This window comes from Cydia pomonella, chromosome 2 (genome assembly GCF_033807575.1).
Source record: "Cydia pomonella isolate Wapato2018A chromosome 2, ilCydPomo1, whole genome shotgun sequence".
Taxonomy (NCBI): Eukaryota; Metazoa; Arthropoda; class Insecta; order Lepidoptera; family Tortricidae; genus Cydia; species Cydia pomonella.
Window position 1 is genome coordinate 3,555,527 of NC_084704.1, and position 27,396 is coordinate 3,582,922.

Below are 27,396 nucleotides of genomic sequence, written 5' to 3' on the forward strand. Positions count from 1 at the left end.
AGATTATCTATGGACTTCAAAGGACCAATACCATCAGCAACGCGGAACAAATATATTTTGACAATCATAGACGAATACTCCAGATTTCCTTTTGCGTATGCTTGTGCAGATATGAGCACAGAGACAGTCACAAAACACCTGAGCGAACTGTTTTCTGTATTTGGATACCCCGCAACTATTCACTCGGACCAAGGGACTTCTTTTATGTCCATTGAAATGAAAAACTTTTTACACTCTAAGGGCGTGTCCACAAGCAGATCCTCACCTTACAATCCTCAAGGAAATGGACAGGTGGAACGCCTGAATGGTACTCTCTGGCAAACAATTCGCCTTGCATTGAAAACTAAAAACTTGCCTATTACTATGTGGGAGACTGTGATGACACGAGCGTTACATAGCATCCGATCTTTACTTTGTACCTCGACTAATAAGACACCGCACGAGAGAATGTTCAACCACTGTCGACGATCTTCGTGGGGACAATCTATGCCGCCATGGCTACAGCCAGGAAAAGTCCTCCTTAAAAAATTCATTCGTGCAAGCAAGTACGACCCTTTGGTAGAAGAAGTTGATCTAATAGAAGCAAATCCCAGCTATAGCTCAGTGAGATTATCAAACGGCAAAGAGATGTTAGTTTCGAATCGCCACCTCGCTCCCAGGGGTGCTGTCCCACTAACGGAATCTAATACAGATGATCCTACTCAGTCAAATAACGATTTTGAATACCATGGACATGAAGTACTTGAAGATCCTATTGCTTGGCCCCCTGATCCAGCAACTGAAACAACCCCAAATGTCGGAGCTCCAGATGTGATCACAGAGCCAGCTTCTAGCCCTCTTACTCCAAATGAACCACGTCTTTCAGAGCCAGCTCCTCCCCCTTGTTTTCCGAATGAGCCACGTCGTTCGGCTAGTGCTCGACGACCTCCTTCCCATCTGTCGGACTACGTTCAGGACTAAGGAGGGAAGAATGTCATAAATTTGACTTTGTCATTTCATTATTCCCTATCGTTTTCTTTTAGCATAATAAAGCCTAAGATTCAGGTTTATATTTATTCTCATACCATTTCACCATTATAACCCCCTTTGGGCTATTTCATTTTCCGTATATGACGTTTGGTCTCCGAAATGCTGCACAAACGTTCCAGCGATTTATGGATGAAGTACTCCGAGGTTTTGACTTTTGCTACGGATATTTGGATGACATCTTAATTTTCTCCTCCAACAAAGAAGAGCACGAACAACACCTCCACACGTTATTCAAGCGTCTGCAAGAATACGGTGTCCTCATTAATGTAGCAAAATGTGAATTTGGAATGGCAGAAATTACTGTTCTTGGGCATAAAGTTTCAGCCCAAGGGATCCAACCCCTCGAGACCAAAGTACAAGCATGTTGGATTATCCTGCACCTAAAAACGTCCGAGAACTCCGCAGATTCCTTGGCATGTTTAAATTTTTATCGAAGATTTGTGCCAGGCGCTTAAACTTTGTGTTTAGTTTTTTCTAATTTCTTATCTTCCAATATGAAATTAAAAGATACAGCTACCTAAAAATATTTACAATTATTACCAACAACGGAAAATAAAATAAATCATTCGTTTGTTTATTTTAGCCAAGCCATATATGCAAAATCAACGATAAAATAAAACAAAACAACGATAAACAAAAACGACGAACCACCAACCTAGAGTCACAAAGTCTAACAATATATTTTATACTAGACTAGTGTTATTTCCCCAACCTAGCTGATAACGACTGAAAAGTTACACCAAAACCTATTTATAGAATTATTCAAAAAAATACAACAAAAAATTAAACATACAATAAAAACGTTTTTCGTCATATTTTTATAGAACATCGATTAATGATCAAGACGTAATAATTATTTATTAATTAATTGAAAATGTTAAACCACAAATTGGATCAACGATTTCTAATATGATCCAATCTGTGATCAAACTTCGTTCTAACACAGAATTGTATGCCAAACTAAAAGACGGAATTCAAACCTATGGAAACGAAAAATGAAAATTCATATCATTTATTCATACCACTTTAAAAAGGACATCACTTTGTTGGAAAAATTACAGCGAAGAGCAACCATATATGTATAGCCACTTGTCAAAGTTCGAGAACTAGTTTTTGTTCTTATTTGATATCAAATCACCCCAGATTCACAAGAAAAAGGACTAATTTATCCTTTTACATTACAGAATCGCAGACACCCAAATTTTCGAACCGACATCTGCCTGATGAAATGATACGAGCTTAAGTCGACAGCTAGATCTGATGATAGAGGAAAATTTTCAAAACAAGATACAACAGTCGACGGCTGATTGAGGAATATTTTCAAAGACACAAGACAACAATATATTTAAAGTCAGAAATTTTGATCAATTAGTTAATAAAAAAAAGAGACATTTAAAATTTTTGCGTACTGCACACAAATTTGAAGCCCATGCGGATTACTGGTATTTTTAGATATAGATCAACATTAAGAGCACCTCAGCAGCTTCAACAACTCGTTCTATCAAATGTATTTATTTACTGTTCATAATATAAAAACGAATCATTTTTTTAGTATATATTTTTTAGTTACTGTTCTGTATTTTTTTTTTTTTTAAATATAAATTTATTACTACAAAGTGAAAAAGTAACAATTAGGTATTATTTCATACTGGAAGATGACAATTTAATTTTTTTACTACTACCAGTTTTTTGGCTAAAGAGGAGTGAAAAAAGGGTCGGTCATACGCCATTGTACAGTCAGACAGGAATAGGGTTGGCTGGTCGAAGTGTTTTACAGATGGCGCCAACATAGGCTTTAAAATCTAAATGCCCTATAAGCCAAATCTAAAAGGACAAACCTAGAAACCGATAACACCTATGCTAGCGTCATTTATTGACAAAAGATTTGACAGCCAATTCCATCGAAAGAGTCCACAAACGAAGATCGTCTACAGAGCGTTCACAATGTGTCAAATATAAATCTACTTTTATCTAAGTTAACCTACTATGGTTATGACCAGGAAACTATAAAGTGGTTCGCAAGTTACCTCAGTTATTGATCGCAGATAGTTAAAGTGCTTGGTGACGGTTCCTCACTTTTTTAGAAAAAGCTGAGGGAGTCCCCCAAGGATCGGTAATTAGCTCGCTCCTTTTTATACTTTATTATACAGACATTAAGCACTGCAAATACCACATTTATGCAGATGACATTCAGGTCTACATGTCATGTAAGCCAACGGAAGCTAACATTGCTATAGAGAAACTCAATCAAGACCTCACAAGAATAGCAACCTGGTCTACAGAAAATTGCCTACTGCACAACCCAAATAAAACAAAGTACCTTGTCTGGGAGCAAGAAACAACTGGCTGGCATCAGTACTTCAGTGGACGTTAAGCTGATGAATGAACCAATTGAGAAGGTATATGAAGCGCGAAATTTTGGTATTTTAATGGATTATGGACTTCGATATGAGGAGCATACCGCAGAGGCTGTAAGAAGTTGCTTCTACAAGGTAAAAATTCGGCCATACCTAAGCGAAACCTTGCGCATTCAATTAATCGAGTCACTTGTACTATCAAAACTGAAGTTTAAAGATGAGAAAGAAAACTGGAATTTAAGATGGAGCTCTTTTCTTGAAGGTTTTCTTTCTTTTCCGGAAATACCGCAAGCGAAGCGACAGTACAAATGATATGTGTGGTGGTATGATTACATAAATTCATACAACTAACGTTTTAATTTAAACTTTTCGTTTAGTTTTTTCTAATTTCTTATGTTCCAATATGAAATTAAAAGATACAGCTATAAATATTTACAATCTTCTGTTTATTTTAGCCAAACCATATATGCAAAATCAACGATAAAATCATTTAATCCAAACAAAAACGACGAACAACCAACCAAAAGTCACATAGTCTAATAATATATTTTATACTAGACTAGTGTTATTTCCCCAACCTAGCTGATAACGACTGAAAAGTTACACCAAAACCTACTAGTATCTATAGAATTATAAAAAAAAAAAAAAAAATATCAAAACATTTTTCGTCAGATTTTTATAGAAACCCAATTAAAGATCAAGACGTAATAATTAGGGGGAATCCCCCTAACGCCGGACGGCACCTAGTACCGGACAATCGTACGATCTCAGCAACCAATAGCGTAAGCGATTCAAGGACGAGTGAAAGGGGTGCGGGGAGACGTAACTTTACCGCGGCATACGACTTAGTTCGCCAGTGACGCGAGAGTTTTTAGTGGGGTTGGTTGTTTGATGTTTTCGGCGTGAAGACACTGAGTCATTCAAGATTTACGTGAGTGTTATATCAAAGTATTTATTGTTATATTGTGTTTTCAATAAAGGTAATGTGTCATTGAGAATCGTATTATGTAAATCTTTGTGTAGATTTTTAATTAACTTTTTATATGGAGTAGATAATTGTGCGGACTACGTGTCCGGTAGTACCGGACATAGACCAGTCCCTTAACGCCGGACAATGTTATATATATCATCGTATTACAGTACAGAGACTAAAAGAACGAAAAAGAACCTAAATGGAGAAAAAGAAGAAGAAAGGACATTGGGATGAAATCAGTTTACAAACTGCGCTTACTAAAGTTTTGTCCAAAGAACTTTCGATAAAAGATGCATCATCATGCACGCTATAACATTCCTAAAAGCACTTTACATGATAAAATAGCTGCATTGAACCGTGGAGAAGAAATCAGGTTGAAACCAAAGTTGGGTAGATTCACTAAAACCTTTTCACCTGAGTATGAACAAGTTTTAGTGGACCACGTGAAGAATTTGTCCAATAGATGTCTGCCGTTGATGAAGGAGTTTTTGAAATTAAGAGAAGATTAAAGAAAAAGGTGACAAGAAAGGGAAACTAACCAAAGGAATAATAGTCAAAGGGAAGCAAACCAAGGGATTAATGGTCAAAGGGAAATCTAAGAAACAGACCATTAACTGAGGTATCCCAAGCAGAAAAAACTACCTGTGCAGTATGCTTAGAAGACTATGATGAAGACTGGATACAGTGCTCCAGCTGCCGTGGATGGGCTCATGAAGAATGTGCAGACATTCCAGAATGTTCAGATGCATATATATGTGATCGGTGTCAGATATCTTAAAAGTGTCCGGTACTCAGGGTTCGCAGGGAAGTCCGTCCGGTACTAAGTGCCATACTGCCATATGAAGAGACTGCGTATTTTTATACGAATTATCTATTAATGTTTTTTTAAGGTTTTTAAGCAGAAGTTGCATTTTTGTTGTTTTATTTCTATTTTAAATATTGATGAATAGTACTATTCATAATTAAACTTTTAATTTTGTAAAGTTTTTTTTATTTTTCCCCTATTAATTAATTATTGACTACATAGAATTCAATAAAATAGTTAATTCAATCTAAATAGTTATAAATGTATCCATAATGTTGACGTATAAATTGGTTTTACAAATAAAAATGATTCTGATTCAATACCATTACCATGTTAATAATAACGACTTCTAATACGATCGAACCTGTGATAAAACATCGTGCTAACACAGAATTGTATGCCAAACTAAAAGACGGAATTCAAACCAATAAATTTGAAACATTAAATGAAAATTCATATCACACCCCTGTATACACAACCTGTGACACAACGTATGTAGCCACTTGTCAAAGCTCGAGAACTAGACTAGTTTTTGTCCTTATTATAACAAATCACCCCAGATTCACAAGAAAAACGACTAATTAAAAGGATACTTTTACATTACAGACTCGCAAACACCCAATTTTTCGAACCGACATCTGCGTGATGAAATGATACGAGCTAAAGTCGATGGCTAGATCTGTCACTATCACCAAAGATACACACATTACAACTATTGCTCTTTGAAAACACCATTAGGTGAAGTAGAATTGCTGATGAAGATCATAAAATGATGGTACTTTAGACTGTCTTTTTCGTAAAATATATTTTTTTTTTTAACAAAAATCACTCAATATTAAAAGCGACGTTTGTAGGATAAATAAAGTATAGAAACAACAACGCCGAACACTAGGAGTGCATTGAAGAGTTGTTCCCAGTGTTTTTCCTGTCATAGTATTTTTCGCCGATTTCATCCAAAATTACAAACTGGTTACCTATCTTTATTATTTATCCAACTCAACAAAATGAGTAGCAACTTGTAGAAATAGTCAGTCCATTATCGAGTACTGGAGTAGTTTTATTGTCCCATTTGAGGTGTTTTATGTCCTTGAGTATGGTATATTTTATGATATAGAAGGTTCAGAAGAATCGCCAGAAGGGTTGTAAGATTTAAGATGGAGCTCTTTTCTTAAAGGTCGTATCGGTCCGGAAATACCGCAAGCGACAGTAAAAATGATGTGAGGTGGTATGATTACACAAATTCATACAACTATCGTTTTAATTTAAACTTTTCATTTCTTAAACTTTGTGTTTAGTTTTTTCTAATTTCTTATCTTCCAATATGAAATGAAAAGATACAGCTACCTAAAAATATTTACAATTATTACCAACAACGGAAAATAAAATAAATCATTCGTTTGTTTATTTTAGCCAAGCCATATATGCAAAATCAACGATAAAATAAAACAAAACAACGATAAACAAAAACGACGAACCACCAACCTAGAGTCACAAAGTCTAATAATATATTTTATACTAGACTAGTGTTATTTCCCCAACCTAGCTGATAACGACTGAAAAGTTCATTCAGAAAATTATTCAAAAAAATACAACAAAAAATTAAACATACAATAAAAACGTTTTTCGTCATATTTTTATAGAACATCGATTAATGATCAAGACGTAATAATTATTTATTAATTAATTGAAAATGTTAAACCACAAATTGGATCAACGATTTCTAATATGATCCAATCTGTGATCAAACTTCGTTCTAACACAGAATTGTATGCCAAACTAAAAGACGGAATTCAAACCTATGGAAACGAAAAATGAAAATTCATATCATTTATTCATACCACTTTAAAAAGGACATCACTTTGTTGGAAAAATTATAGCGAAGAGCAACCATATGTATAGCCACTTGTCAAAGTTCGAGAACTAGTTTTTGTTCTTATTTGATATCAAATCACCCCAGATTCACAAGAAAAAGGACTAATTTATCCTTTTACATTACAGAATCGCAGACACCCAAATTTTCGAACCGACATCTGCCTGATGAAATGATACGAGCTTAAGTCGACAGCTAGATCTGATGATAGAGGAAAATTTTCAAAACAAGATACAACAGTCGACGGCTGATTGAGGAATATTTTCAAAGACACAAGACAACAACATATTTAAAGTGAGAAATTTTGATCAAGTAGTTGATAAAAAAAAGACATTTAAATTTTTTGCGTACTGCACACAAATTTGAAGCCCATGCGGATTACTGGTATTTTTAGATATAGATCAACATTAAGAGCACCTCAGCAGCTTCAACAACTCGTTCTATCAAATGTATTTATTTACAAATTCATAATATAAAAACGAATCATTTTTTTAGTTACTGTTCTGTATTTTTTTTTTTTGAAAAAATGTAAATTTATTACTACAAAGTAAAAAAGTAACAATTAGGTATTATTTCATACTGGAAGATGACGATTTAAATTTTTTACTACTACCATTTTTTTTGGCTAAAGAGGAGTGAAAAAAGCGTCGGTCATACGCCATTGTACAGTCAGCAGGAATAGGGTTGGCTGGTCGAAGTGTTTTACAGATGGCGCCAACATAGGCTTTATAAGCTAAATGCCCTATAAGCCAAATCTAAAAGGACTAACCTAGAAACCGATAAAACCTATGCTAGCGTCATCTATTGACAAAAGATTTGACAGCCAATCCCATCGAAAGAGTCCACAAACGAAGATCGTCTACAGAGCGTTCACACGCTTTGAGTAAAACAATGATATATGTGTGTCAAATATAATATCCCGATCAAGCTTCTAAGCTGGCGACGGCCATCTTAAGCGCGCCCTCCCTGGTGGCGTTGCCGCCGATGAAGCCGGTGCTGTGGCAGAACACGCAGTCCGGTATGGCGGCCACGTCGCTCAATAGCTCGTCGCGGACGCCCCACCACTCTTTGTGGAGAGGTTTCCTGAAAATATTTATTTAACTTAAACATTGCTTAGAACTTAGAAACATGGCTTAGTTATGTTCAGTTTGTTAACGCTGCTATAATACGGATAGCATATAACCTAGTCAGTAGTGATTTATGAAGCAGGGGCTGCCGGGTAACAATCCTAGTAAGGGCATTTGTGTCCACATCACAAATAGTGGATTGTACAATAACCCTTAGGTCGCGTGGTCCGATCGACTAGTCCGATCAATCGGAATACGAAGTTTTTTTTTTCCTGTTGGCTCGATTGATCGGACTATAAAGACTTAGAAAATCCTGTCAGTCCTACTATCGGTGTAATGGGATTTTAAAAGTTCGTCTAGTTCGATCGATCGAACCACGAGGACGTTTTTTTTCCTGTTGCATCGACTGATCGGACGTAACCGTAGACTTGATATTTTTCTAAGTCCGGATGACACATAAAGGTTATCTAAACTCATTACTAGACACTGGCATTTGATAAACTTTCTTGAATTTTATTTGATGCGATGTCAGTAGGAACCTAATGTCAACATCTGATCAATATCAATTTATTAAACTGGACGGACGGAAGATGGAAGAAATAATAGATCACAACGAAATCGTTTTCTTACGCCGTAAAGGTGGTTGTGTATTACTAAATAAGGGGCATCAATATCATAAAAATAAAAAGTATAAAAAAGGGCCGTCAGTATGGACATGCTGTAATAAAAAAAAACAAAAATGCCGCGGAACGATTACCATTCATGTAAGTTTTAATCAATTTATTACAGTTTTTAGACCATAATAAAAGTGAATTATGATTTGTTAATAGTAATAAGATTTATTTATGCTAAGCTCGTCCTTTATTATTTCACACAGGGTGTGCGGATCTTACAAAAGAAGCCACACGACCGTTGCGTTCCAGATTATACAAAAAATGAACTAGATTATCAAATGGGAAAGATGCGGAATGCAGCGAGAAACTCGTTAGATCCTATTAAAAGCATATACGAACAGCACACAATACCGTTGAGAGACGCCGGTACTGATTTAATAGCTAAAATTCCTAGTTATAGCTCCGTGAAATCTGGTCTGTATAATGGTAGAAAACAAGCAGCCGGTGTAACAAAATTAACATTTCAACACCCCGCCGAGGTTGAGGTCCCGCTAAAATTTGACGACTTTAAATTGGAAGAGTATAGATGTGATGAAACTTGCATAATAACATTCTGCTCAGAAGAAGCTAAAAAAAGGATTAACACCTATAAGATATTTTATGGCGACGGTACGTTCCACAGTTGCCCATCACCTTTTCAACAGTTGTACACAATTCACGGGGATGTCGGGTCCACCACCGATAGTCTTAACATCGTTCCTTTGATTTATGTGTTCATGACGGACAGTACAACACAAAGCTACGTTACTGTTTTTAACATAATTAAACGACACTTGCCAGGATTTAATCCGTCACAGTTTATGACTGACTACGAAACTGCAGCAATGAATGCCATCTCCGAAGTATTTCCGCAAGCTACAGTAAAAGGATGCTGGTATCACTATGCCAGAGCCATACAGAGAAAGGCCAATAAGTTGCAAATTACAAAAAGGCAACATGACAAGAGAATTGTTGCTTTGACACAAGTGCTACCATTTTTACCGGTTGATTTAATACTCGAAGGATGGGAATACATCTTGGATGACCTATACGATTCGGATGATCACGAAATGTTTGAATTTAAAAAATACTTTGAGGAGCAATGGTTGAATCCTATTCAATTTAAAGAAAAGTGGTCTGTATACCGGGAGCTTGTCAGGACAAATAATTGTCTAGAAGGATGGCACAGTAAAATTAATGGTCTCGTGGGCAAAAGAAAACGACCAAGCCTACTAAAATTACTGTCCATTTTAAAAATAGATGCTGATTATTATATGATCAAGATGAAAGGTGGGCTTCGTGAGAAACGAAAGAAAAATACTATAAAACGACAAGAATTTATTGAGAAAACGTTTGTTATGCTAGAAGTTACCGGTATGAACGTTGGATTTTTCTTAGAGCGACTGGCTTGGAAAGGTTTATTTCTACGTTAATTAGGAAGACTAGTAATTTCTAATATATATAGTCGGAGATGCTAAAATGAGTTTGTTATATAATGAAGTGTTAAAAATAATATGTTATATTTTTGAACAACTCTGGTTGTCTTTGTTGTTAATGCCGCAGAATTCATTAAATTCATTAAATATGTGTCATACATAAACATTTTGTTGTTATTATTATTGTTGTAGGTATTAGATAGATAGATACTCAGTCTTGTACACTAAAACTGATAGCACGGACCTCTTTAGTAGATATACGTCAACCCCATCACAGATAGACGCATTTGGCCATGGTTTCTATAGCAATTCACCTGTCAGTAAATGTTATTGTCTGAAGGTTTCTTCATTAAGCCAAAGTATAATATTTTGCGATTCAGATACACAGTAAATGTGCCATTTAACTAACATGAGTTATTTTGAATTTAACGGTAGTAATAGTTCCGGGTCGATTTTAAAAAGGGCGATTATCAATGCCAATAAATGTGTTTTCGACCATTGCTTCGCAGTTGAAGTACTCCCGATACCATATTTGCAAAAAGCCATGATGTTATCAAAATACAACTTCTACCTGCCGCCACATTCACGAGTGTGCCGCCAACATATCGATGCTGAAAACTGGGACTGCGTCATTAACGCCAGTACTGCTGTCACAAGTTTCGACGAAACTCACGCAGCAGACATAGTACAAATATATAAAAGTGCTCTGCAGTTAGTACAAATAACTGTAGCGTCTGCCCTAGAATAAAAATTTAATAAACTATTATTTAAGAATATGCCTATTATTTTAATACCTATATAAAATTTATTAATCCTAATTCACATTGAAAACAGGCGGATATAATATCCTTGAGCGGTTTTAGCGGAGAATAAGGGCTCTTAAGATTATTTGTTAGATCTTTCCTTCAAAACCACTATTTCGTGGTAGTAAAATTCCGCGTCGAAAAGCTAGCCATACACGGACGGTTTTGCCCGTCGGATCAGCCCGCCAGATGTACCGCCAGCGGGCACATCCGTGCGTGTGTGTCGAGAAATATAGATACGGATCTGCCCGCCGGGCACCCGTCCGCAGGCAAATCCGTCGGTGTGTGGTGAGATATAGCCACGGATGTGCCCGATCCGACGGGCAAAACCGTTCGTGTATGGCTAATTAAAGTGAGAAAACACTTTTGAGATGTTGGTAGATTACAAAAGTAACCATGAAAGTACCGGTCGGACAAACAGGAAAAATAAAAATTGTGTGATCGGATTAAGAGGATTTTTCAAGGTCTCGTGGTTCGATCGATCGAACTAGACGAACTTTTAAAATCCCATTACACCGATAGTAGGACTGACAGGATTTTCTAAGTCTTTATAGTCCGATCAATCGAGCCAACAGGAAAAAAAAAACTTCGTATTCCGATTGATCGGACTAGTCGATCGGACCACGCAACCTAAGGGCAAGACAATAAGGCCATAAAAGTGATCCATCTTTATCCGACGCAATTTGATGAATTCAAAAACGGACATTTATGCTCTCCTTTTCACTTTGATTGCGAGAAAAATTAGCAAAAATTTCCAAATTTTAGGTTATATTACCATATTTGTTCAAGACTAAACTAAATCGTACTCGGTCCGGTCGGGGGCACGCTGGCAGGGCTGGCAGTATGGCAAAATTTGTGCCTAAGTTATGGATGTTATCTATGTGTATAAGTATATATTGGAATGGAATCCGTAGACAATATCGAGGTGTATAAATAATATGACATTTTTCATCTCTTTTGTGAAATTACAATGTAAATAATTTTAGTATAAAAATATGACATTAATACCTCCTTGATTCAGTTGCCTATTGACATAAAACATAACCAATATTACTATTTTTGACTTTGATAAATCCAACCAGGTATGTTTGCATAATATTTGTCGCGGAGATCGCGAAGTCTGTTATTGTGGTATGTATCATATCTGTCACTCTTAGCGTAATTTTCACTGGTAACACTGACGATCGAGGTCGGCTAGTGATATAGGAGACGGGAGAGAAAGATGGCGGGTACAAGTGGAGAAAGGCGATCTGAGTGCTGGGAGGTAACAGGTGGTCTGGCGCGTGCAATCGCGTACAGGAGACTCTTGGTAAGCGAAACATATCTATATTCTGATATTTATATATATATATATATATAATATATGGATATTGCAGTGACCTTGAGTTAACGACTACCCTGAGAAAGAGCTGAGTTGAAGAATTGATTGATATTCTTTGTGTGTAGCTCGAGTTTGAATGTAACAAGTGAGGTGGCTGGAGTTTATCGGTTTGAGTTACTGGAGGTTAATTATGGAGGCTGATGGATGAGCTGTAGGGGTTGTTGTGGAGGCTCGTCGGGGACCACATGGTCCCCACCTCAGTACTCATCGCATGAGGAGAGTATACAAGTCTGCGGGATGCACGATGAGTTCTCTTGTGGAGATTCAGTTGTGCCGTGCATCCACCGATAATAGCCACGGGACTTGGGGCCCTTCTAATTTTCCCCGAGAGTGTTGAGGTTACATTCATAACAAAGAGATACGAGATTGAGAGGAGATGGAATTGTGCGCCCATCGAGTGTTAATTCATGGTCGGTGCAGTAGCTATATTATGTTGTGCTTTGTATATGTGTAGATCCATGTAGCGAGGTTATTATTACATCCCCCTGAGAGTAAATCTCCGCTACATGTTTTGGTGGAGTTGCTTAAAAATCTGTCAGTTGCGGTTCACGTGTTTGGAATGATGAGAGTTGTACTCAATGTTGAAATACATTCCTTATGGTACTGGATTTTTTTTTGGTTTGGGTATGCCCATGGCGGTGCGTACACATGGGATAATTATGACCCATTGTGGTGCGTACACATAGACAGTAATATTACCAAGCCATGAAGAGAATGTGCATATCGCGAGTTTTTTACACGGTGAACCGGCAGACAGAGGAATTCTTGTTTTTATTTCATATTAATCAGCATTTATTTGCGTAGGTTGTGTTATAATATACCGTATAATATATACCGTGTTTGAAAATAATTTATACGGGAGCGGTAATTACGCTTTTTACTCTAGCGACACTGAATTTAGTCTCTGACCACGTTCAGAAACACGCCAATGTTTACGTTTTCGGTCAAATTCATGTGCAAGTTTATTTAGTAAATTTGTCACTCAGCGCACGTTTTCTCGTTAATTTTATTACTACAACATTATTTTTATTGTGTAACGAGGAAAATATATATATTGAAACATTTACTTGTATATTATTTTCCCCATGGACATTATTTACGTTACGGAATATTTATTGTGTTTGGTACGGAACGGTTAGATATTCGGTATGACAGACCGACGATCGATTGGTCGTGTCGTGTAGAGAATATTTAAGATAGAGTGAAGTTTAGAAATTAGTCTATGGTTTGGTTATGGTTTATTAGTTTTGTAAGCTTACCCGTTTTTGTGAATTGTGATTTGTGATAAAAGTTTGATATAGAAGTAAAAACGAATAAAAGTGTGCAATTACTTAATTAAGGAGTGCCGAAGAGTGGAAGTGGACTGCTATACAAACCGTTGTAAGTAATAGATTTAAGGCGACTCCATTATGAAGTAATAAAGTAGTTACATTTTCATGTAAGAACTAACAAACTTTTATGCTACTTAAACTCGACTTCAAGTAAACGCATTTAATTGCAGATTAGCATCAAGCACAATGCAAGATTCACAGAAGATTTAAAAATAAAATATATCGGTAGCTCGCATTGCGTTCAAAATGGACTTTCTGCTTTCCACATTACAATTGCGCCTAGAAAGGCTAGCGGAAGCGTTAAAGGGAGCCGCCGAGGCCCTTAACAGCATTGAGACTGGTGTTGCAAAGGACAGGGTAATTGCCATAAGAATTAACGTTAAGAATAGATTGTCATCGCTCACATCAGATTTAGACAGATATTTGTCTGGGGCGACGGACATAAAAGAAGATTTCTGCAATGAATGCCGGGATATGCAAATAAAAGCCGAGGACACCCTGACCGAACTAGAAGTCGCGGTAAAATTATACTGCCATGAAGTAGAAAATGGTCATAGAACGCGTCTGCCTAAATTAGAACTAGGGAAATATAATGGTGACATCCTAAAATGGAACACTTTTTGGGATAAATTCGCGGCTAATGTTGATAGTAAGGACATTGCCAACGTTGAGAAGCTTTCATACTTACTAGCCTCATTAGAGGGACCAGCCCTACAAGCAGTTGAGGGTCTGGAAACGACTAACATGAATTACCCGATTGCGGTAGACATTCTCAATAGCCGCTTTGGTAAACCTACAAAGGTCATTGATGCTCACAACGATGCTTTGCAAAATCTTGCTGTGGCGAAGGATTCACCCGAAGATTGTAGGCGCACTCTGAATATCATGGAGAAGCACCTGAGGGTATTAGAGGCTTTAGGGGAGAAAGTGGATGCTAGTTACCTTAGAGTTATCATACTTAATAAATTTCCATCAAGAGTGGTATACCAAGTGTGGCTTTCGTCAACCGATGATTCCTTTGCTGCAATCCGGAAGGCTTTGGATGCCGTAATAACAGCTATGGAGAGTTCAGCTGTTACAAACATGGAGAGTTCTGTGGTTCCAGTAAAGTCCAGTGACATAACGGAGATGAGTACACCGGCTTCTACAGCAACACTACAAATTGGAGCTGTAAAGAAAAGGAAATGGCAACAGAAAAGGGAAGCAATTTCAACTCAACCTAACCGGAAACGCCCTAAGAGAATGTGCATATTTTGCAATGAAGAACATTACAGCGAGGATTGTACCAAATTTAACACATATAAGGAGAGGATTGGGAAGCTTAAAGATAGGTGTTATGTGTGCTTCCAAATAGGACACCGTGCCTCCAAGTGTACCAGAAGGAGGAAATGTGTACATTGCTCTAGGATGCATAATAGAGCCCTTTGCCGGCAGAAGGTGCAGAGGGAAGGATAGTGATATGGTTCTTTCAAACATGACTTCAGTTAATGTACAGTTAAATAAGCCATCTAATTTCTTACAGACAGCAGTAACCCAAGTAAAGACAACGGAGGGGAGAAGTCTGAGCATTAGGCTTTTACTTGATTGTGGAAGTCAACGATCTTACATTACAAATAGAATAGCAAAATTATTACGAATCAAACCTGATGGAGAAGATTGTTTGATGATTTATACATTTGGATCAGAGAAGCCCAGAGAAATGTCATGCCCATATGCAACAGTAACTGTAGTGAGTAAACGTAATGTTGAAAGATTGATTAGAGTGAATATAGTCCCATACATCACCGCAGAGATACCTATGGCTAAGGTAGAGTCACCAATGATAGATATCTTGGCTGAGTGAAGGCATTGATATGTTGATTGGAAATGATTTATACTTTTCATTTATCAGAAAGAGTGTTGATTTGGGAAATAATACCTTTCTTGTGGATTCTGATTTTGGTTGGTTCCTCGCAGGAAGTGCTACTAACAGCAGGGAAGGGGAGACTCTATCAGTGGCTACATATTGCCAGTGCCATGAAATCAATCAAGACTTTTTTACAGAACCAGATCTTCCTCTGCGTACCATAGATGTCAAATTTTTATGGTCACTTGAGAGCATCGGGATATGTGATTCTCCAAAAACTACATGTGAGGAAGAAGCCGTCCAGCACTTTAACAAGACTGTCAAATACAGTGAAGGAAGGTATCAGGTCAAGTGGCCGTGGATAGAGTATCCACCAAAATTGCCTACTAACTTTGGACTTGCCTTTGGAAGATTAAAGGGTGTAATACGAAGATCAAATAAAGAAGTCATGACAGAGTATGAGAAAATCTTAAGCGAACAACTTGAAGCTAACATAATAGAAATTGTGGATCCTACCATTCCTGCTGACCATCCAGTTCACTATCTACCTTTTCATATGGTTCAACAGAAGGGAAAAAGGGGTCGGCTGGTCTACGATGCTTCAGCTAAGCTGAAAAACGAGAAAAGCTTGAATGAGTGCTTATACAGAGGTCCGAATATGCTGGAAGACCTTACAGGTTTAATACTGAAATTTAGAATTGGGAAAATTGCTATCACTGCTGATGTTGAAAAGGCTTTTCTTCAGGTTGGTTTACAAGAAGAGGACAGGGATGTGACCAGGTTTCTCTGGGTCAAAGATTTAGAAAAGGAACTATCTGAAGACAATATCATGCAATATAGGTTCTGCAGAGTGCCCTTTGGAGTAATATCGAGCCCTTTTCTCTTAGCGGCAACAATTCGATATCACATTTCAAAGACTAACAAAAGTCTTCTTCCTGTGATAGCAGATAAATGTTATGTAGACAATTTAGTGACGTCCGTTCAATCAAGAGAAGAGGCTCTCAATTTGTATGCTCAAACTACAAACTCATTTAAAGAATTAGGAATGAACATACGAGACTGGATGTCTAACGACAAAGATTTTGTAGACAAGATTCCCAAACTAAAGAGAGCAAAACAGGAAAGTGAAATGAAGATCCTCGGTTTGATATGGAATTTGGAAAATGACACTTTACGGCTCAAACTGAATAACGAAACTTTTGAGAGTGAGATCACAGACAGAGGTATTACAAAGAAAGGAGTCCTGAGAGTGCTAGCACGTCTGTATGATCCATGCGGGTTTGTATCACCACTCATGCTACCAGGAAAACTCTTGTTTCAGGAGATCTGCACTAGGAAGTTAAAATGGGACGAGATTCTGCCTGAAGACTTGTTGACATCATGGAGGAACATAATTGAGAATTTAAAAGTGGTTAAGAACGTAGAATTGCCAAGACATGTTGCAAGTGGATCAAAGTCGGAATGTACGAAGTATGAACTACATTGCTTCACTGACGCATCTATGGATGCATATGCAGCAGTCGTTTATCTGCGCGACATAACTGGAAAGCAAGTATCAACTTCGTTTCTCATGTCCAAATCCAGAATAACTCCAGCAGAGGACAAGAGTGATCTCAAAATTCCTAGACTTGAATTGCTAGGGTATCTCATAGGAAGTAGACTTCTGAGATATGTTAAAAGCCACATAGACCTAAATATATGCAAGATATATTTGTGGACGGATAGTCAAGTTGTTATTGCTTGGATCAAATCAAGTAGGCTACTTCCACCATTTGTATTGAGAAGAGTCAATGAGATCAAGCAAATTAAGGACATCTTGGGTGCAGAGCTGCGCTATGTCAACTCAAAAGAAAACCCTGCAGACGTAGCTACCAGGCCAGAATTGTGGCATCATAGACAGGATCTATGGCTCCATGGTCCAGATTTTCTTCTACAAGACCAAAATGATTGGCCTAAGGAGCAGAGGTATGAAGAAATGTGCTTGGCTGGGAGGGCTCTGGACACGGTGGATGGTCCAGAGATGACAATGAAAGGCTATGAAGACCAAGATAATGATCCTAACTTTTCTGAAATGGAGGATAATCCTGCAGCCACTGCACTTCATGATTCTGTGCAAAACCCATCTGATGAAGAAAAGTGTGAAGAGACAGTGACTGAGATAAAGAAGTTACAAGGTAAATTCTTTTCAGAAGAAGTCTCAGGAAAGGTGACCAGTTTGTCACGAAACTTGGGTCTCTTTGTAGACGAAGATGGGATCTTAAGATGTAAAGGAAGGTTCGCGAATGCTAATTTATCATATGATAAGAGATATCCCATTCTGATTCCGAAGAAATCACCCTTCACAACCCAGATTATACTAAAAACGCATAGAGACAACTACCATGTTGGGGTCCCACACACGCTAAGTATATTACGCGAAAAGTATTGGATCCCTCACGGGCGAGCTCAAGTACAGAAAGCTTTGAAGAGATGTTTGCAGTGTGAGAAGTATTCTGGAGGTCCTTACAAACTGCCACCACCACCTGCACTCCCCAGTGAAAGGGTTAATTATAGTTCTCCATTTACCTTTACTGGATTAGACTACCTGGGTCCGGTATTAGTGGAAACTAATACAGGCAGAGAAAAACGATGGATTTGTCTTATGACATGTCAAGCAGTTCGTGCTGTACATTTGGAGTTGGTCAAGGCTTTGACGGCTGAGGAGTGCTTGCTAGCGATACGGCGGTTCGTGGCGGCTAGAGGACCACCTAAAGTATTGATATCGGACAATGCACTACAGTTCAAGCTGACAAGTGAAGTACTAATCCATTCATACTGCCAGGAGAAACATATCAAGTGGAAATTCATCACGCAGCTTGCACCCTGGCAAGGCGGCTTTTACGAAAGATTAGTTGCACTGGTAAAGCACTGCTTGAAGCGCACACTTGACAAGCATTTATTAACAGACGGTCAAATGCATACAGTAGTGAAGGAGATTGAGGCCGTATTGAACACAAGACCTTTGACTGTAGTGGGTTCCGACCCAGAGGGAGTACTGCGACCAGCTGATTTTCTATCTCTAGGTCAGTGTCTAGAAATAAACCCAGATTTTGGTGAGGGAACTTCACAGGGCACACATACCAAAGTCGACTTGGTTGAAGGCTGGAAAAGAGGTCAGAGGATTCTTAACGAATATAAAGAGATGTTCACCAATCAATATCTACCAAGTCTGCGGGACAGATTCAGTCACTCTCATAAACAACCGCGAGTGATATCAAAGAAGTCTCCAGAAGTCGGTGACATTGTACAGATTAAAAATGATTCCAAAAATAGAATCAATTGGAAGGTTGGCAAAATCGTAAGTTTAATCCGAAGCCGTGATGGTGAATGCCGAGCAGCCAAAGTGGTAGTTGGGAATACAGAGTTTACGAGATCCATAGCCCATCTGTATCCGTTAGAGTCTGATATGTACGGCCCAACGGATTATGCACTACCACCATCACAAGACAATGAGATGGCAGAGACATCAACTGTACCTATGAAGATGGTTAAAACTATGGAACCTATAAGGGCATCAGAAACGATAGTGTCACCCAAGCCTGAGACAGAAATTGATGAGTCAACAATTCCTACTGAACCGGCAACCGAGAAAGAAATTTCTGTGTTAGATTCTGATGGTAGTCCTACGCATACTGAGCAAGCTCCCGCTGTTGATACATACGAGGCAGAAGTGAGAGAGCCAAGTGTTACGGAAGAACGGCCAGAGGAAGTGACAAGACTAAGACGGAACGCTGCCATTTGGGCTAGAGAACGAATAGCCGAATGGACGCGTCAGCTGATGACGCTACTTGTATAATCTTCTCGCGTTCGGGAGTGTCGCGGAGATCGCGAAGTCTGTTATTGTGGTATGTATCATATCTGTCACTCTTAGCGTAATTTTCACTGGTAACACTGACGATCGAGGTCGGCTAGTGATATAGGAGACGGGAGAGAAAGATGGCGGGTACAAGTGGAGAAAGGCGATCTGAGTGCTGGGAGGTAACAGGTGGTCTGGCGCGTGCAATCGCGTACAGGAGACTCTTGGTAAGCGAAACATATCTATATTCTGATATTTATATATATATATATATAATATATGGATATTGCAGTGACCTTGAGTTAACGACTACCCTGAGAAAGAGCTGAGTTGAAGAATTGATTGATATTCTTTGTGTGTAGCTCGAGTTTGAATGTAACAAGTGAGGTGGCTGGAGTTTATCGGTTTGAGTTACTGGAGGTTAATTATGGAGGCTGATGGATGAGCTGTAGGGGTTGTTGTGGAGGCTCGTCGGGGACCACATGGTCCCCACCTCAGTACTCATCGCATGAGGAGAGTATACAAGTCTGCGGGATGCACGATGAGTTCTCTTGTGGAGATTCAGTTGTGCCGTGCATCCACCGATAATAGCCACGGGACTTGGGGCCCTTCTAATTTTCCCCGAGAGTGTTGAGGTTACATTCATAACAAAGAGATACGAGATTGAGAGGAGATGGAATTGTGCGCCCATCGAGTGTTAATTCATGGTCGGTGCAGTAGCTATATTATGTTGTGCTTTGTATATGTGTAGATCCATGTAGCGAGGTTATTATTACATCCCCCTGAGAGTAAATCTCCGCTACAATATTAATAACTTTGTACACATGTAATACATAAGTAAGTAATGTAATAAATAAGTATAATCGGCATTTAGAACTGAAATCACAAGCTTTATTGAGTTTAACCTTTTTGCTGCCACGTCAATGAATAATAAAGTGTCTTCAATGCCACTTCAAGAACTGCACGTATACAAACCTGTCCAAAACCACCACTAAGTTGTGGCGTGTGGGGCACGAAAATACTGACTTTATAACGAGTCAATGGCGGCGAAAAGGTTAAAGGCAAAGGTACTCACTTCAACAAAAATCAGTAACATACCTGGTAATGAAGCTGGTAGGGTTCTGAGGCACAGCCTGCACCCTCCATGACTTCGGCTTGTCGTTGAACAGCACATACTTGATCTCTTGGCCAAGCCCCATCTCGGTCTCAAGGTCAAACAGGTGCTCCTTCCAGGGGAACCTGGAAATTGTAAAGTGGCTGTCAAAAGCTGTGCTTTTTCTAGCACAGTCATTAAATACATTGAATATATGTGACTGCGGCCAGCAAACATCCCACTTTGTCACTTACCTTTAATGATTAACCTATCAAGGCATTTTTATGGCAGGCGACAAAGTGGGATTTTGCCAGCCACGGTCACATATTGATCATTAAAATTAGGAGCTAAAGCTATTGCCACACTAATGGTATAGTAAAGGTGTTGGTAAAGAAACTGATTCTCCATATTTGGAAACGGTGTAGTGTCCGTTCGTGAATCATCTAATGAAACAAAGTTTTGTAGTTGCAAAGTTCATATGCTCTAGCTGCTCAAAGACAAATGCAATTTTATTTTTTTAAATAAAGATTTAAAATAGAATGGAGAGGTTGAACTTTTTAGAGGCCTTTGGGTAGAGCATACAAACTAAAAATATTGAATTGTCAATTTATGATCATTGATTGGCACATACATTTCCACACCATGGGATACCAAGTAGAAATCTTAATATGGACATGACTCAAATGCCACGATCTTGTTCGAAAAATAGTACAAATATAATATTATTAAACATGAAATGTGTTACACAAGTATTATAAAAAATTACCTTTCTGTAAATTCCAAAATCTGGCCCGACTTGTGAACCTCAAATCTAGATTCTATCGCAGACTTGACATAATCTCTAGCGGGCAGCCAAACTGATATAAAATAGTTAGTAGTGTAAAGAAACTCTTCACTAACAAGTTTCATAGCTTTCTTGAACACCTCATCTAGGTCCACTTTAGCACTAGAGTTCCATTCTGGGTTTAAGCGACCCACTCTTGTACTTAAATGTGTTCTTATCTTGTATTTTGGCTCCTCACTGGTCATAGGTACTCCATTATCAATAGCATCTATTTCTTCAATGAAGTTTTCATATACTTTCTTGTAAATGATCCTTAAATCTTCTGATTGTAGCGGGACTTCCTTAGGAGCAATGGTTTGGATGACATCCTCACCATAATATGCGTAAACTAGACCAGCTGAACTTAATCTGAAACAAGTACAAAATAAAATTATAATAATATTGCTTTCACAATAATTTATTAGAATTGCCATTGATAAAGTGAAATATTTAAGTATATTCCTATCACAAATGAAACATCTCAATAGGCTCCACACAAAGCGAGCATACGCACGAGACTTGCCTCAGCCGAGCCGTCACATCTACACTGGCCGGTTTGTGCCTGAGGAAATTGCCTCGCACGTATGCCTGCTCTGTGTGGACCTGCTTAATAGGGGTGTTGATGTAAATCATCATCTATTTAAATAATTAATTTTACACCATGCTTGAAATGCAACACCAGAACATTAATAGAAAAATCTAGACAGTTATTTTTAGACACAATTTTTATTTTATAAATAATATAGGTCAATAATAGTAACTAACTTAGGTAACTTAAACGTGACGTCATTGACTTGTATTTTCAAAACAATCCATCACTGCAAATCATCAAAATAGAATTTACTAGTAGTCAAATGACCTATAATATATGATGGTTAATAAAAGGAGTTAACACACAAACCGAAGCAATATTTTCAACCTAGCTCACAAGGAGCTGGCCCAAAGAACCTATGTTAATAATTAAATAATTTACCTTAAACCTATGAATTAGAATAAAAAAAAAGTCTGCATAAAATATAGTACAGAAGTTGGTTACATCTTACATAAAACACAGGAAACACAAATTTTACCAGCAATTGGCATCTGACTTAATCTATGAATACCCACATAGGTACAAAACATTATCAAACATAAAGAGTAATAAAATATTAGTTAATGTAAGTAAAACAGATAAAAATCTTACTTTATTTTGTACTTATCACCAAGCTCGGGCCGCAAAGAACTCAAGGTCTCGCTAAATTCTCTCTGATGATGATCGTACCGCTTTGCCTCATGGTCGAACGCCGCGCCAACATCTACCACGATATCGCAAGTCTTCAGCTTCTCCGGGTCTCTGGTGCGGACGATCTCGGCATCCTTGTACTGCGGTAGCTGCTTGAGCATGAAGCAAGCCAGGACTTCGTCGCAATGGAATACGCCATCGTGGGTTCCGATCTGGAACAATTTGAATTTGAAGGGTAAATATAAAATTACATATGGCGGCGTGGCGAAATCAATATGACTTTAAGAGTGTAATTTGCGATATTAGCACAAGTTACACAAGTAAAACGTGACTACTAACCTTCATGCTTTTAAAAAGCAACGTACTAACAGAAAATGAACGCGAAGAGGAAACTAAACACGATATGGGAGAATAATGATATAAAATTGGGTGTAAAAGTTGAAATGATTTCATAAACATTACAATTAATACATTTATACATCAAAATAGTTCTGAAACTCGTGGCTATATAGCTATTACTTACAAGAAAAAATGACGTTTTGTTTGTCGGAGCCGGAGAAACAGCAAATCGCCGGTGACGCCATTTTGTGAGTGAATGAAATGAACGAATGTTTTTTTAATCGTCTAGTGCTTTGCAATGTGGTACCAAAAACCGGTAAAATAATCGAGTAGATAATAGTATCGATTATAAACAACTCGGTCTTTCCTGAAGTTCTGGCGTAAGCAGGAGATAACTAAAACTAACTGCTGATTTTCGATGATGGCCCTCGAGGTGTAAACACGCGAGTTTTAAATGGCCTGATTACCAGTTCCCCGGACGATATCGGCCTGTCAGTTATTTGCAAAAACTGACAATCGCGAATAACTGACAGGGCGATATAGTCCCGTGAACTGCCCGCATAGCCAACGTGCTACTGTGTGCCCCTTTGGTTAGATTCCAACTAAACTCAGGGTTGGCGCGGCGTCCAAGTTGATGTGGGATATACACCGTGTTTTTTAGGGTTCCGTACCCAAAGGGTAAAACGGAACCCTATTACTAAGACTCCGCTGTCCGTCCGTCCGTCTGTCACCAGGCTGTATCTCATGAACCGTGATAGACAGACAGTTGAAATTTTCACAGATGATGTATTTCTGTTGCCGCTTTAACAACAAATACTAAATAATAAAATAAATAATAAATAAATAATAAATAAAAATAAATAAATGGCATTGGTAATATTCAAAAAAGAGCATGATTAAAACATTGATAAAAATTGTGTGATGTACGTAGCCTTTGGATCCCGAGCCCGACTGGAACTTGACCCAATACACCTAACATACTTATCGTGCGTAGTACTTACGTCTTGAAACGTCGTCATTGGCAAAATCCCTCCTGCCAAAACACACAAGAGGGGAAGCCATAAAAAAAAATCAGGAAAATACTCATTTCAGGGGTACCTAATTATGATATTCCTAGCGAAATTTTCGTAACGATATTTTATCAAATTAACATCATAAAAAGTGTAAAAAGCCGGTTTATATAGTTCATTATAAGTTTTTCTTCAATTGTGTGCTAATATTTCATCATATATTTTGTGTAAAAATCTAAACTGTTACTTTACGCTAGGGCTTGACAAAATGTTCATATGACTGTATCGATAACTTGTCGGTATATTAGTAGGTATGGAATTAGTTGTTCACAAGACATCATTAAGATATTAACCTTTATAACCGACTTGAAATAATAACGATTGTTATACATAATACCTTTTTTGAAGGTGTACATGTTTAGCGGTAAATTTAAACGTCACTTTCCAACACAGTACTTACATTTTAACCGCTTTTCCAAGGCTTTACCGCCAACACAAGGAAACACAAGACAGCGTATACTTGTACACAGCGTATACACACCCAACCCAACTTGTCAGTAGAAAGAGGCACGAATATCAAATTAAAAAAATAAATTAATTAAAGGTACTATAAGCGCTAATAGGGTGTAATAGTAGTAATAATACTCACACCTATAATATTTTTTTTATGAAAACAAACACATTTAAAAAAGTAGTCGATAAAGCAGTTAAATATCGATAGATTATTAATATGTTGTAACATGACATCACTATTTTTGTTCGCACATAGACAATTTAGGCACACACTTGCATTTCATTTTTGGTCGCACTGATGTCGCACTTTAGAAGTTTTACTGTCGTTCTTTTACATTCTATTTTATTCTATTTGTATGGGCCGGGCCGTAAGTTACTGAATTAAGTGTGTGCAAATTAATTACTAACGTAGTACGAACTAGGCTTTAGTCTTATAACAATGAAGTTGTGCTCAGATAATTTTGAACTATTCGCCGACTAGGCTACTTTTATAAACATGATGCCTACATAACAGAGGATTTCCACTAAGAGACAAGGACATAAGATATTTCTTTTTTTTTTTTGCAAAATTTGGGATAAATTAAAACACATACCGGGTGTGGCCTGTAACACGAGCAAAAAATAAGTACTCCTGAAACTGACCAACATTTGTTCAGCGACTTTAAAAAAAAAAACTTGTATTTTGATTTTTAGCATACTTTATAAGTTTATTCTAAGACGCATTAGACGCAATGTATTGCGAATTTTATTAAGTTTAAGGTGGTTCGATTTTCATACAAAAAACAATCGCTATTTATTTATTAATTACACAATATTATTACATAAATAGTTGCGCATCTATCTACTTTCGAATATTCATTTGCGCTAAATTAATAGAAAAACTTTGTTTCATACAGAAATCATGCAATAATCAACGTTATATTTTTATAAATTTTACTCATGTGTGTGTGACAAATGTCGTGTACAAATACATTGCGGCGTTGCCACTCCATGCATCGGCGCGACGTTGCGATGTTTGACGCGTTTTTAGCTGACTCTGTCGACACTGACACTCAGTGTGACCAGGCGTACGATAATTGTCGTACATGTACGATAATTTGGGCCCCGGTATGACGTAATCTTCCAAAGAGCATTATCGTACACTAAAGTACTATAATTTCAGCCCTTGGATGATGCCACCCAGTGCCGGATTAACCATTAAGCAAAATAAGCACTTGCTTAGGGCACCACGTCTAGGGGGGCACCAAAATCGTAGGAAAAAAACGCGCAGGCTGCATCGCAGTCGTTGTACTTATGTACACGAAACTTTTTGTCGACTTTGACGTGTGCAAGTACCCATCTAATAACGAAGGGTCGTAATAGAGTGAGGACACGTCAGCACATCTCCAACCCTTCGCGGATGCCCTCAAAGTAGTCCATTGAATAAAAAGTTCTAGAGTGCGTGAGTTAGTAACGTAAGATGTTTCTTCGGAAACATGTCAAGAGTCCCTAGGTAATAAACATACTAAAACCCCGGGACACTAGGAGGAGCCCCGGAGTGGGGGGAGGGGGGGAAAGGGTCCATTTTTTCATTTTTCGCTTAAATCTCAAAAACGGTACATGTTAGAGAAAAACTTTCAAGGAAAAGTTGAAAGGCCATAAAATTATCTACAAGTTGTACCTAAATCATTTTTTTCTATTCCCAGCCGTTTCTGAGTTACACGCAGTAAAAAATGATTTTGGCTCAAACAATTTCCCCATACTACATACCCATGTTTATCACATCAATCGATCAAAAAATATTTCTTTCTTCCAAAAAACTCAAATGTGCAACTTGTGACCGGTACTGATAGATTGCTCTTAATTAGGTCTATAATTGGTAAAATAAACACATTCCTCCATGGAAGCCTTTAGGAGGAATCGATTGTCAAAATATTATATTAGGGTAGTTTGAGTTACTGAACTTGATCTTTTTATTTTTTTTCTTCCAAAAAACTCAAAAGTGCAACTTGTGACCGGTACAGATAGATTGCTCATAATTAGATCTATCATTGATAAAAATACCAGATTCCACCACGGAGGCGTTTACGGGGAATTGAATTTTATTAGGGTAGTTACGATACTTGAACTTTTTATTTTTTTTCTTCCAAAAAGCTCAAAAGTGCAACTTGTGACCGGTACTGATAGATTGCTCTTAATTAGGTCTATCATTGGTAAAAAAAACACATTCCTCCATGGAAGCCTTTAGGAGGAATCGATTGTCAAAATATTATATTAGGGTAGTTACGCAACTTGACCTTTTTATTTTTTTTCTTCCAAAAAGCTCAAAAGTGCAACTTGTGACCGGTACCGATAGATTGCTCATAATTAGGTCTATCATTGATAAAAAAACCAGATTCCACCATGGAGGCGTTTAGGAGGAATTGAATTTTATTAGGGTAGTTACGATACTTGAACTTTTTTTTTTCCTCTAGTGCCTCTCATATGACATCAATGTCCCAACATTATCCGTGTGGGGATAATGTTGGGACATTGATGGGGGGATGGCAGTCTGTAGGAAACACCCTGGAGCCCATAAAAACCGAAGATCCACCAGCACCAGAGGCCTTACTACAGACCATATTTTGCCGTTGCACTAAAGATTGTGCTAGCGGCAAATGTGGATGCCGAAAAGCAATGCTCAAATGTTCAGCGGCATGCCTTCATTGCCAAGGGAAATGCCTTAACAGCGTATCCATTCAGGAAGATGATGATGATGGTGATGGTGATGACGAAGAGCTTCACCACGAATCACCTACATCTGAGGATGAACAAATAATAGAAGAAGAACTCTTAACAGGACCGTCCCAACCCAAAAGGATGAAAAAGTAGTCGTCATCATCATCATCATCATTATCATCGTCGTTTCTTACAATCCACAACAAAAACGGAGAAAAAACGGTCGTCTGCGGGCACCCTAAGTTGGTAAAATAAAAAGTTTTCGAATTTTTCACCTTTCATGGGATGTAGCTCGAAAACGGCTGGGAATAGA

General features: G+C 37.9%; 1 protein-coding gene across 1 annotated transcript; it reads right to left on the minus strand.

Annotated features, from left to right (window-relative positions):
- Nucleotides 1-7,931: 7,931 nt before the first annotated feature.
- LOC133531579 (MYG1 exonuclease) lies at nt 7,932-23,347 on the minus strand. Its single transcript, XM_061869887.1, has 5 exons — nt 22,864-23,347; nt 22,486-22,736; nt 21,246-21,671; nt 20,485-20,625; nt 7,932-8,117 (listed from the first exon to the last, which is right to left on the minus strand). The coding sequence occupies exons 1-5, from the start codon at nt 22,981-22,983 to the stop codon at nt 7,958-7,960; spliced, it is 1,098 nt and encodes a 365-aa protein (XP_061725871.1). The 5' UTR covers nt 22,984-23,347; the 3' UTR covers nt 7,932-7,957.
- Between the last annotated feature and the right edge of the window lie 4,049 nt (nt 23,348-27,396).

Bases quoted from the DNA above. Each gene is read 5' to 3' on its own strand.
- LOC133531579 (XM_061869887.1), bottom strand. From the start codon at position 22,983: ATGTTTATGAAATCATTTCAACTTTTACACCCAATTTTATATCATTAT. The intron at 22,737-22,863 runs GTTAGTAGTCAC...AAATTGTTCCAG, and splicing joins TGCTTTTTAAAAGCATGAAG to ATCGGAACCCACGATGGCGT. The intron at 20,626-21,245 runs GTAATTTTTTAT...TACAATTTCCAG, and splicing joins ATTTTGGAATTTACAGAAAG to GTTCCCCTGGAAGGAGCACC.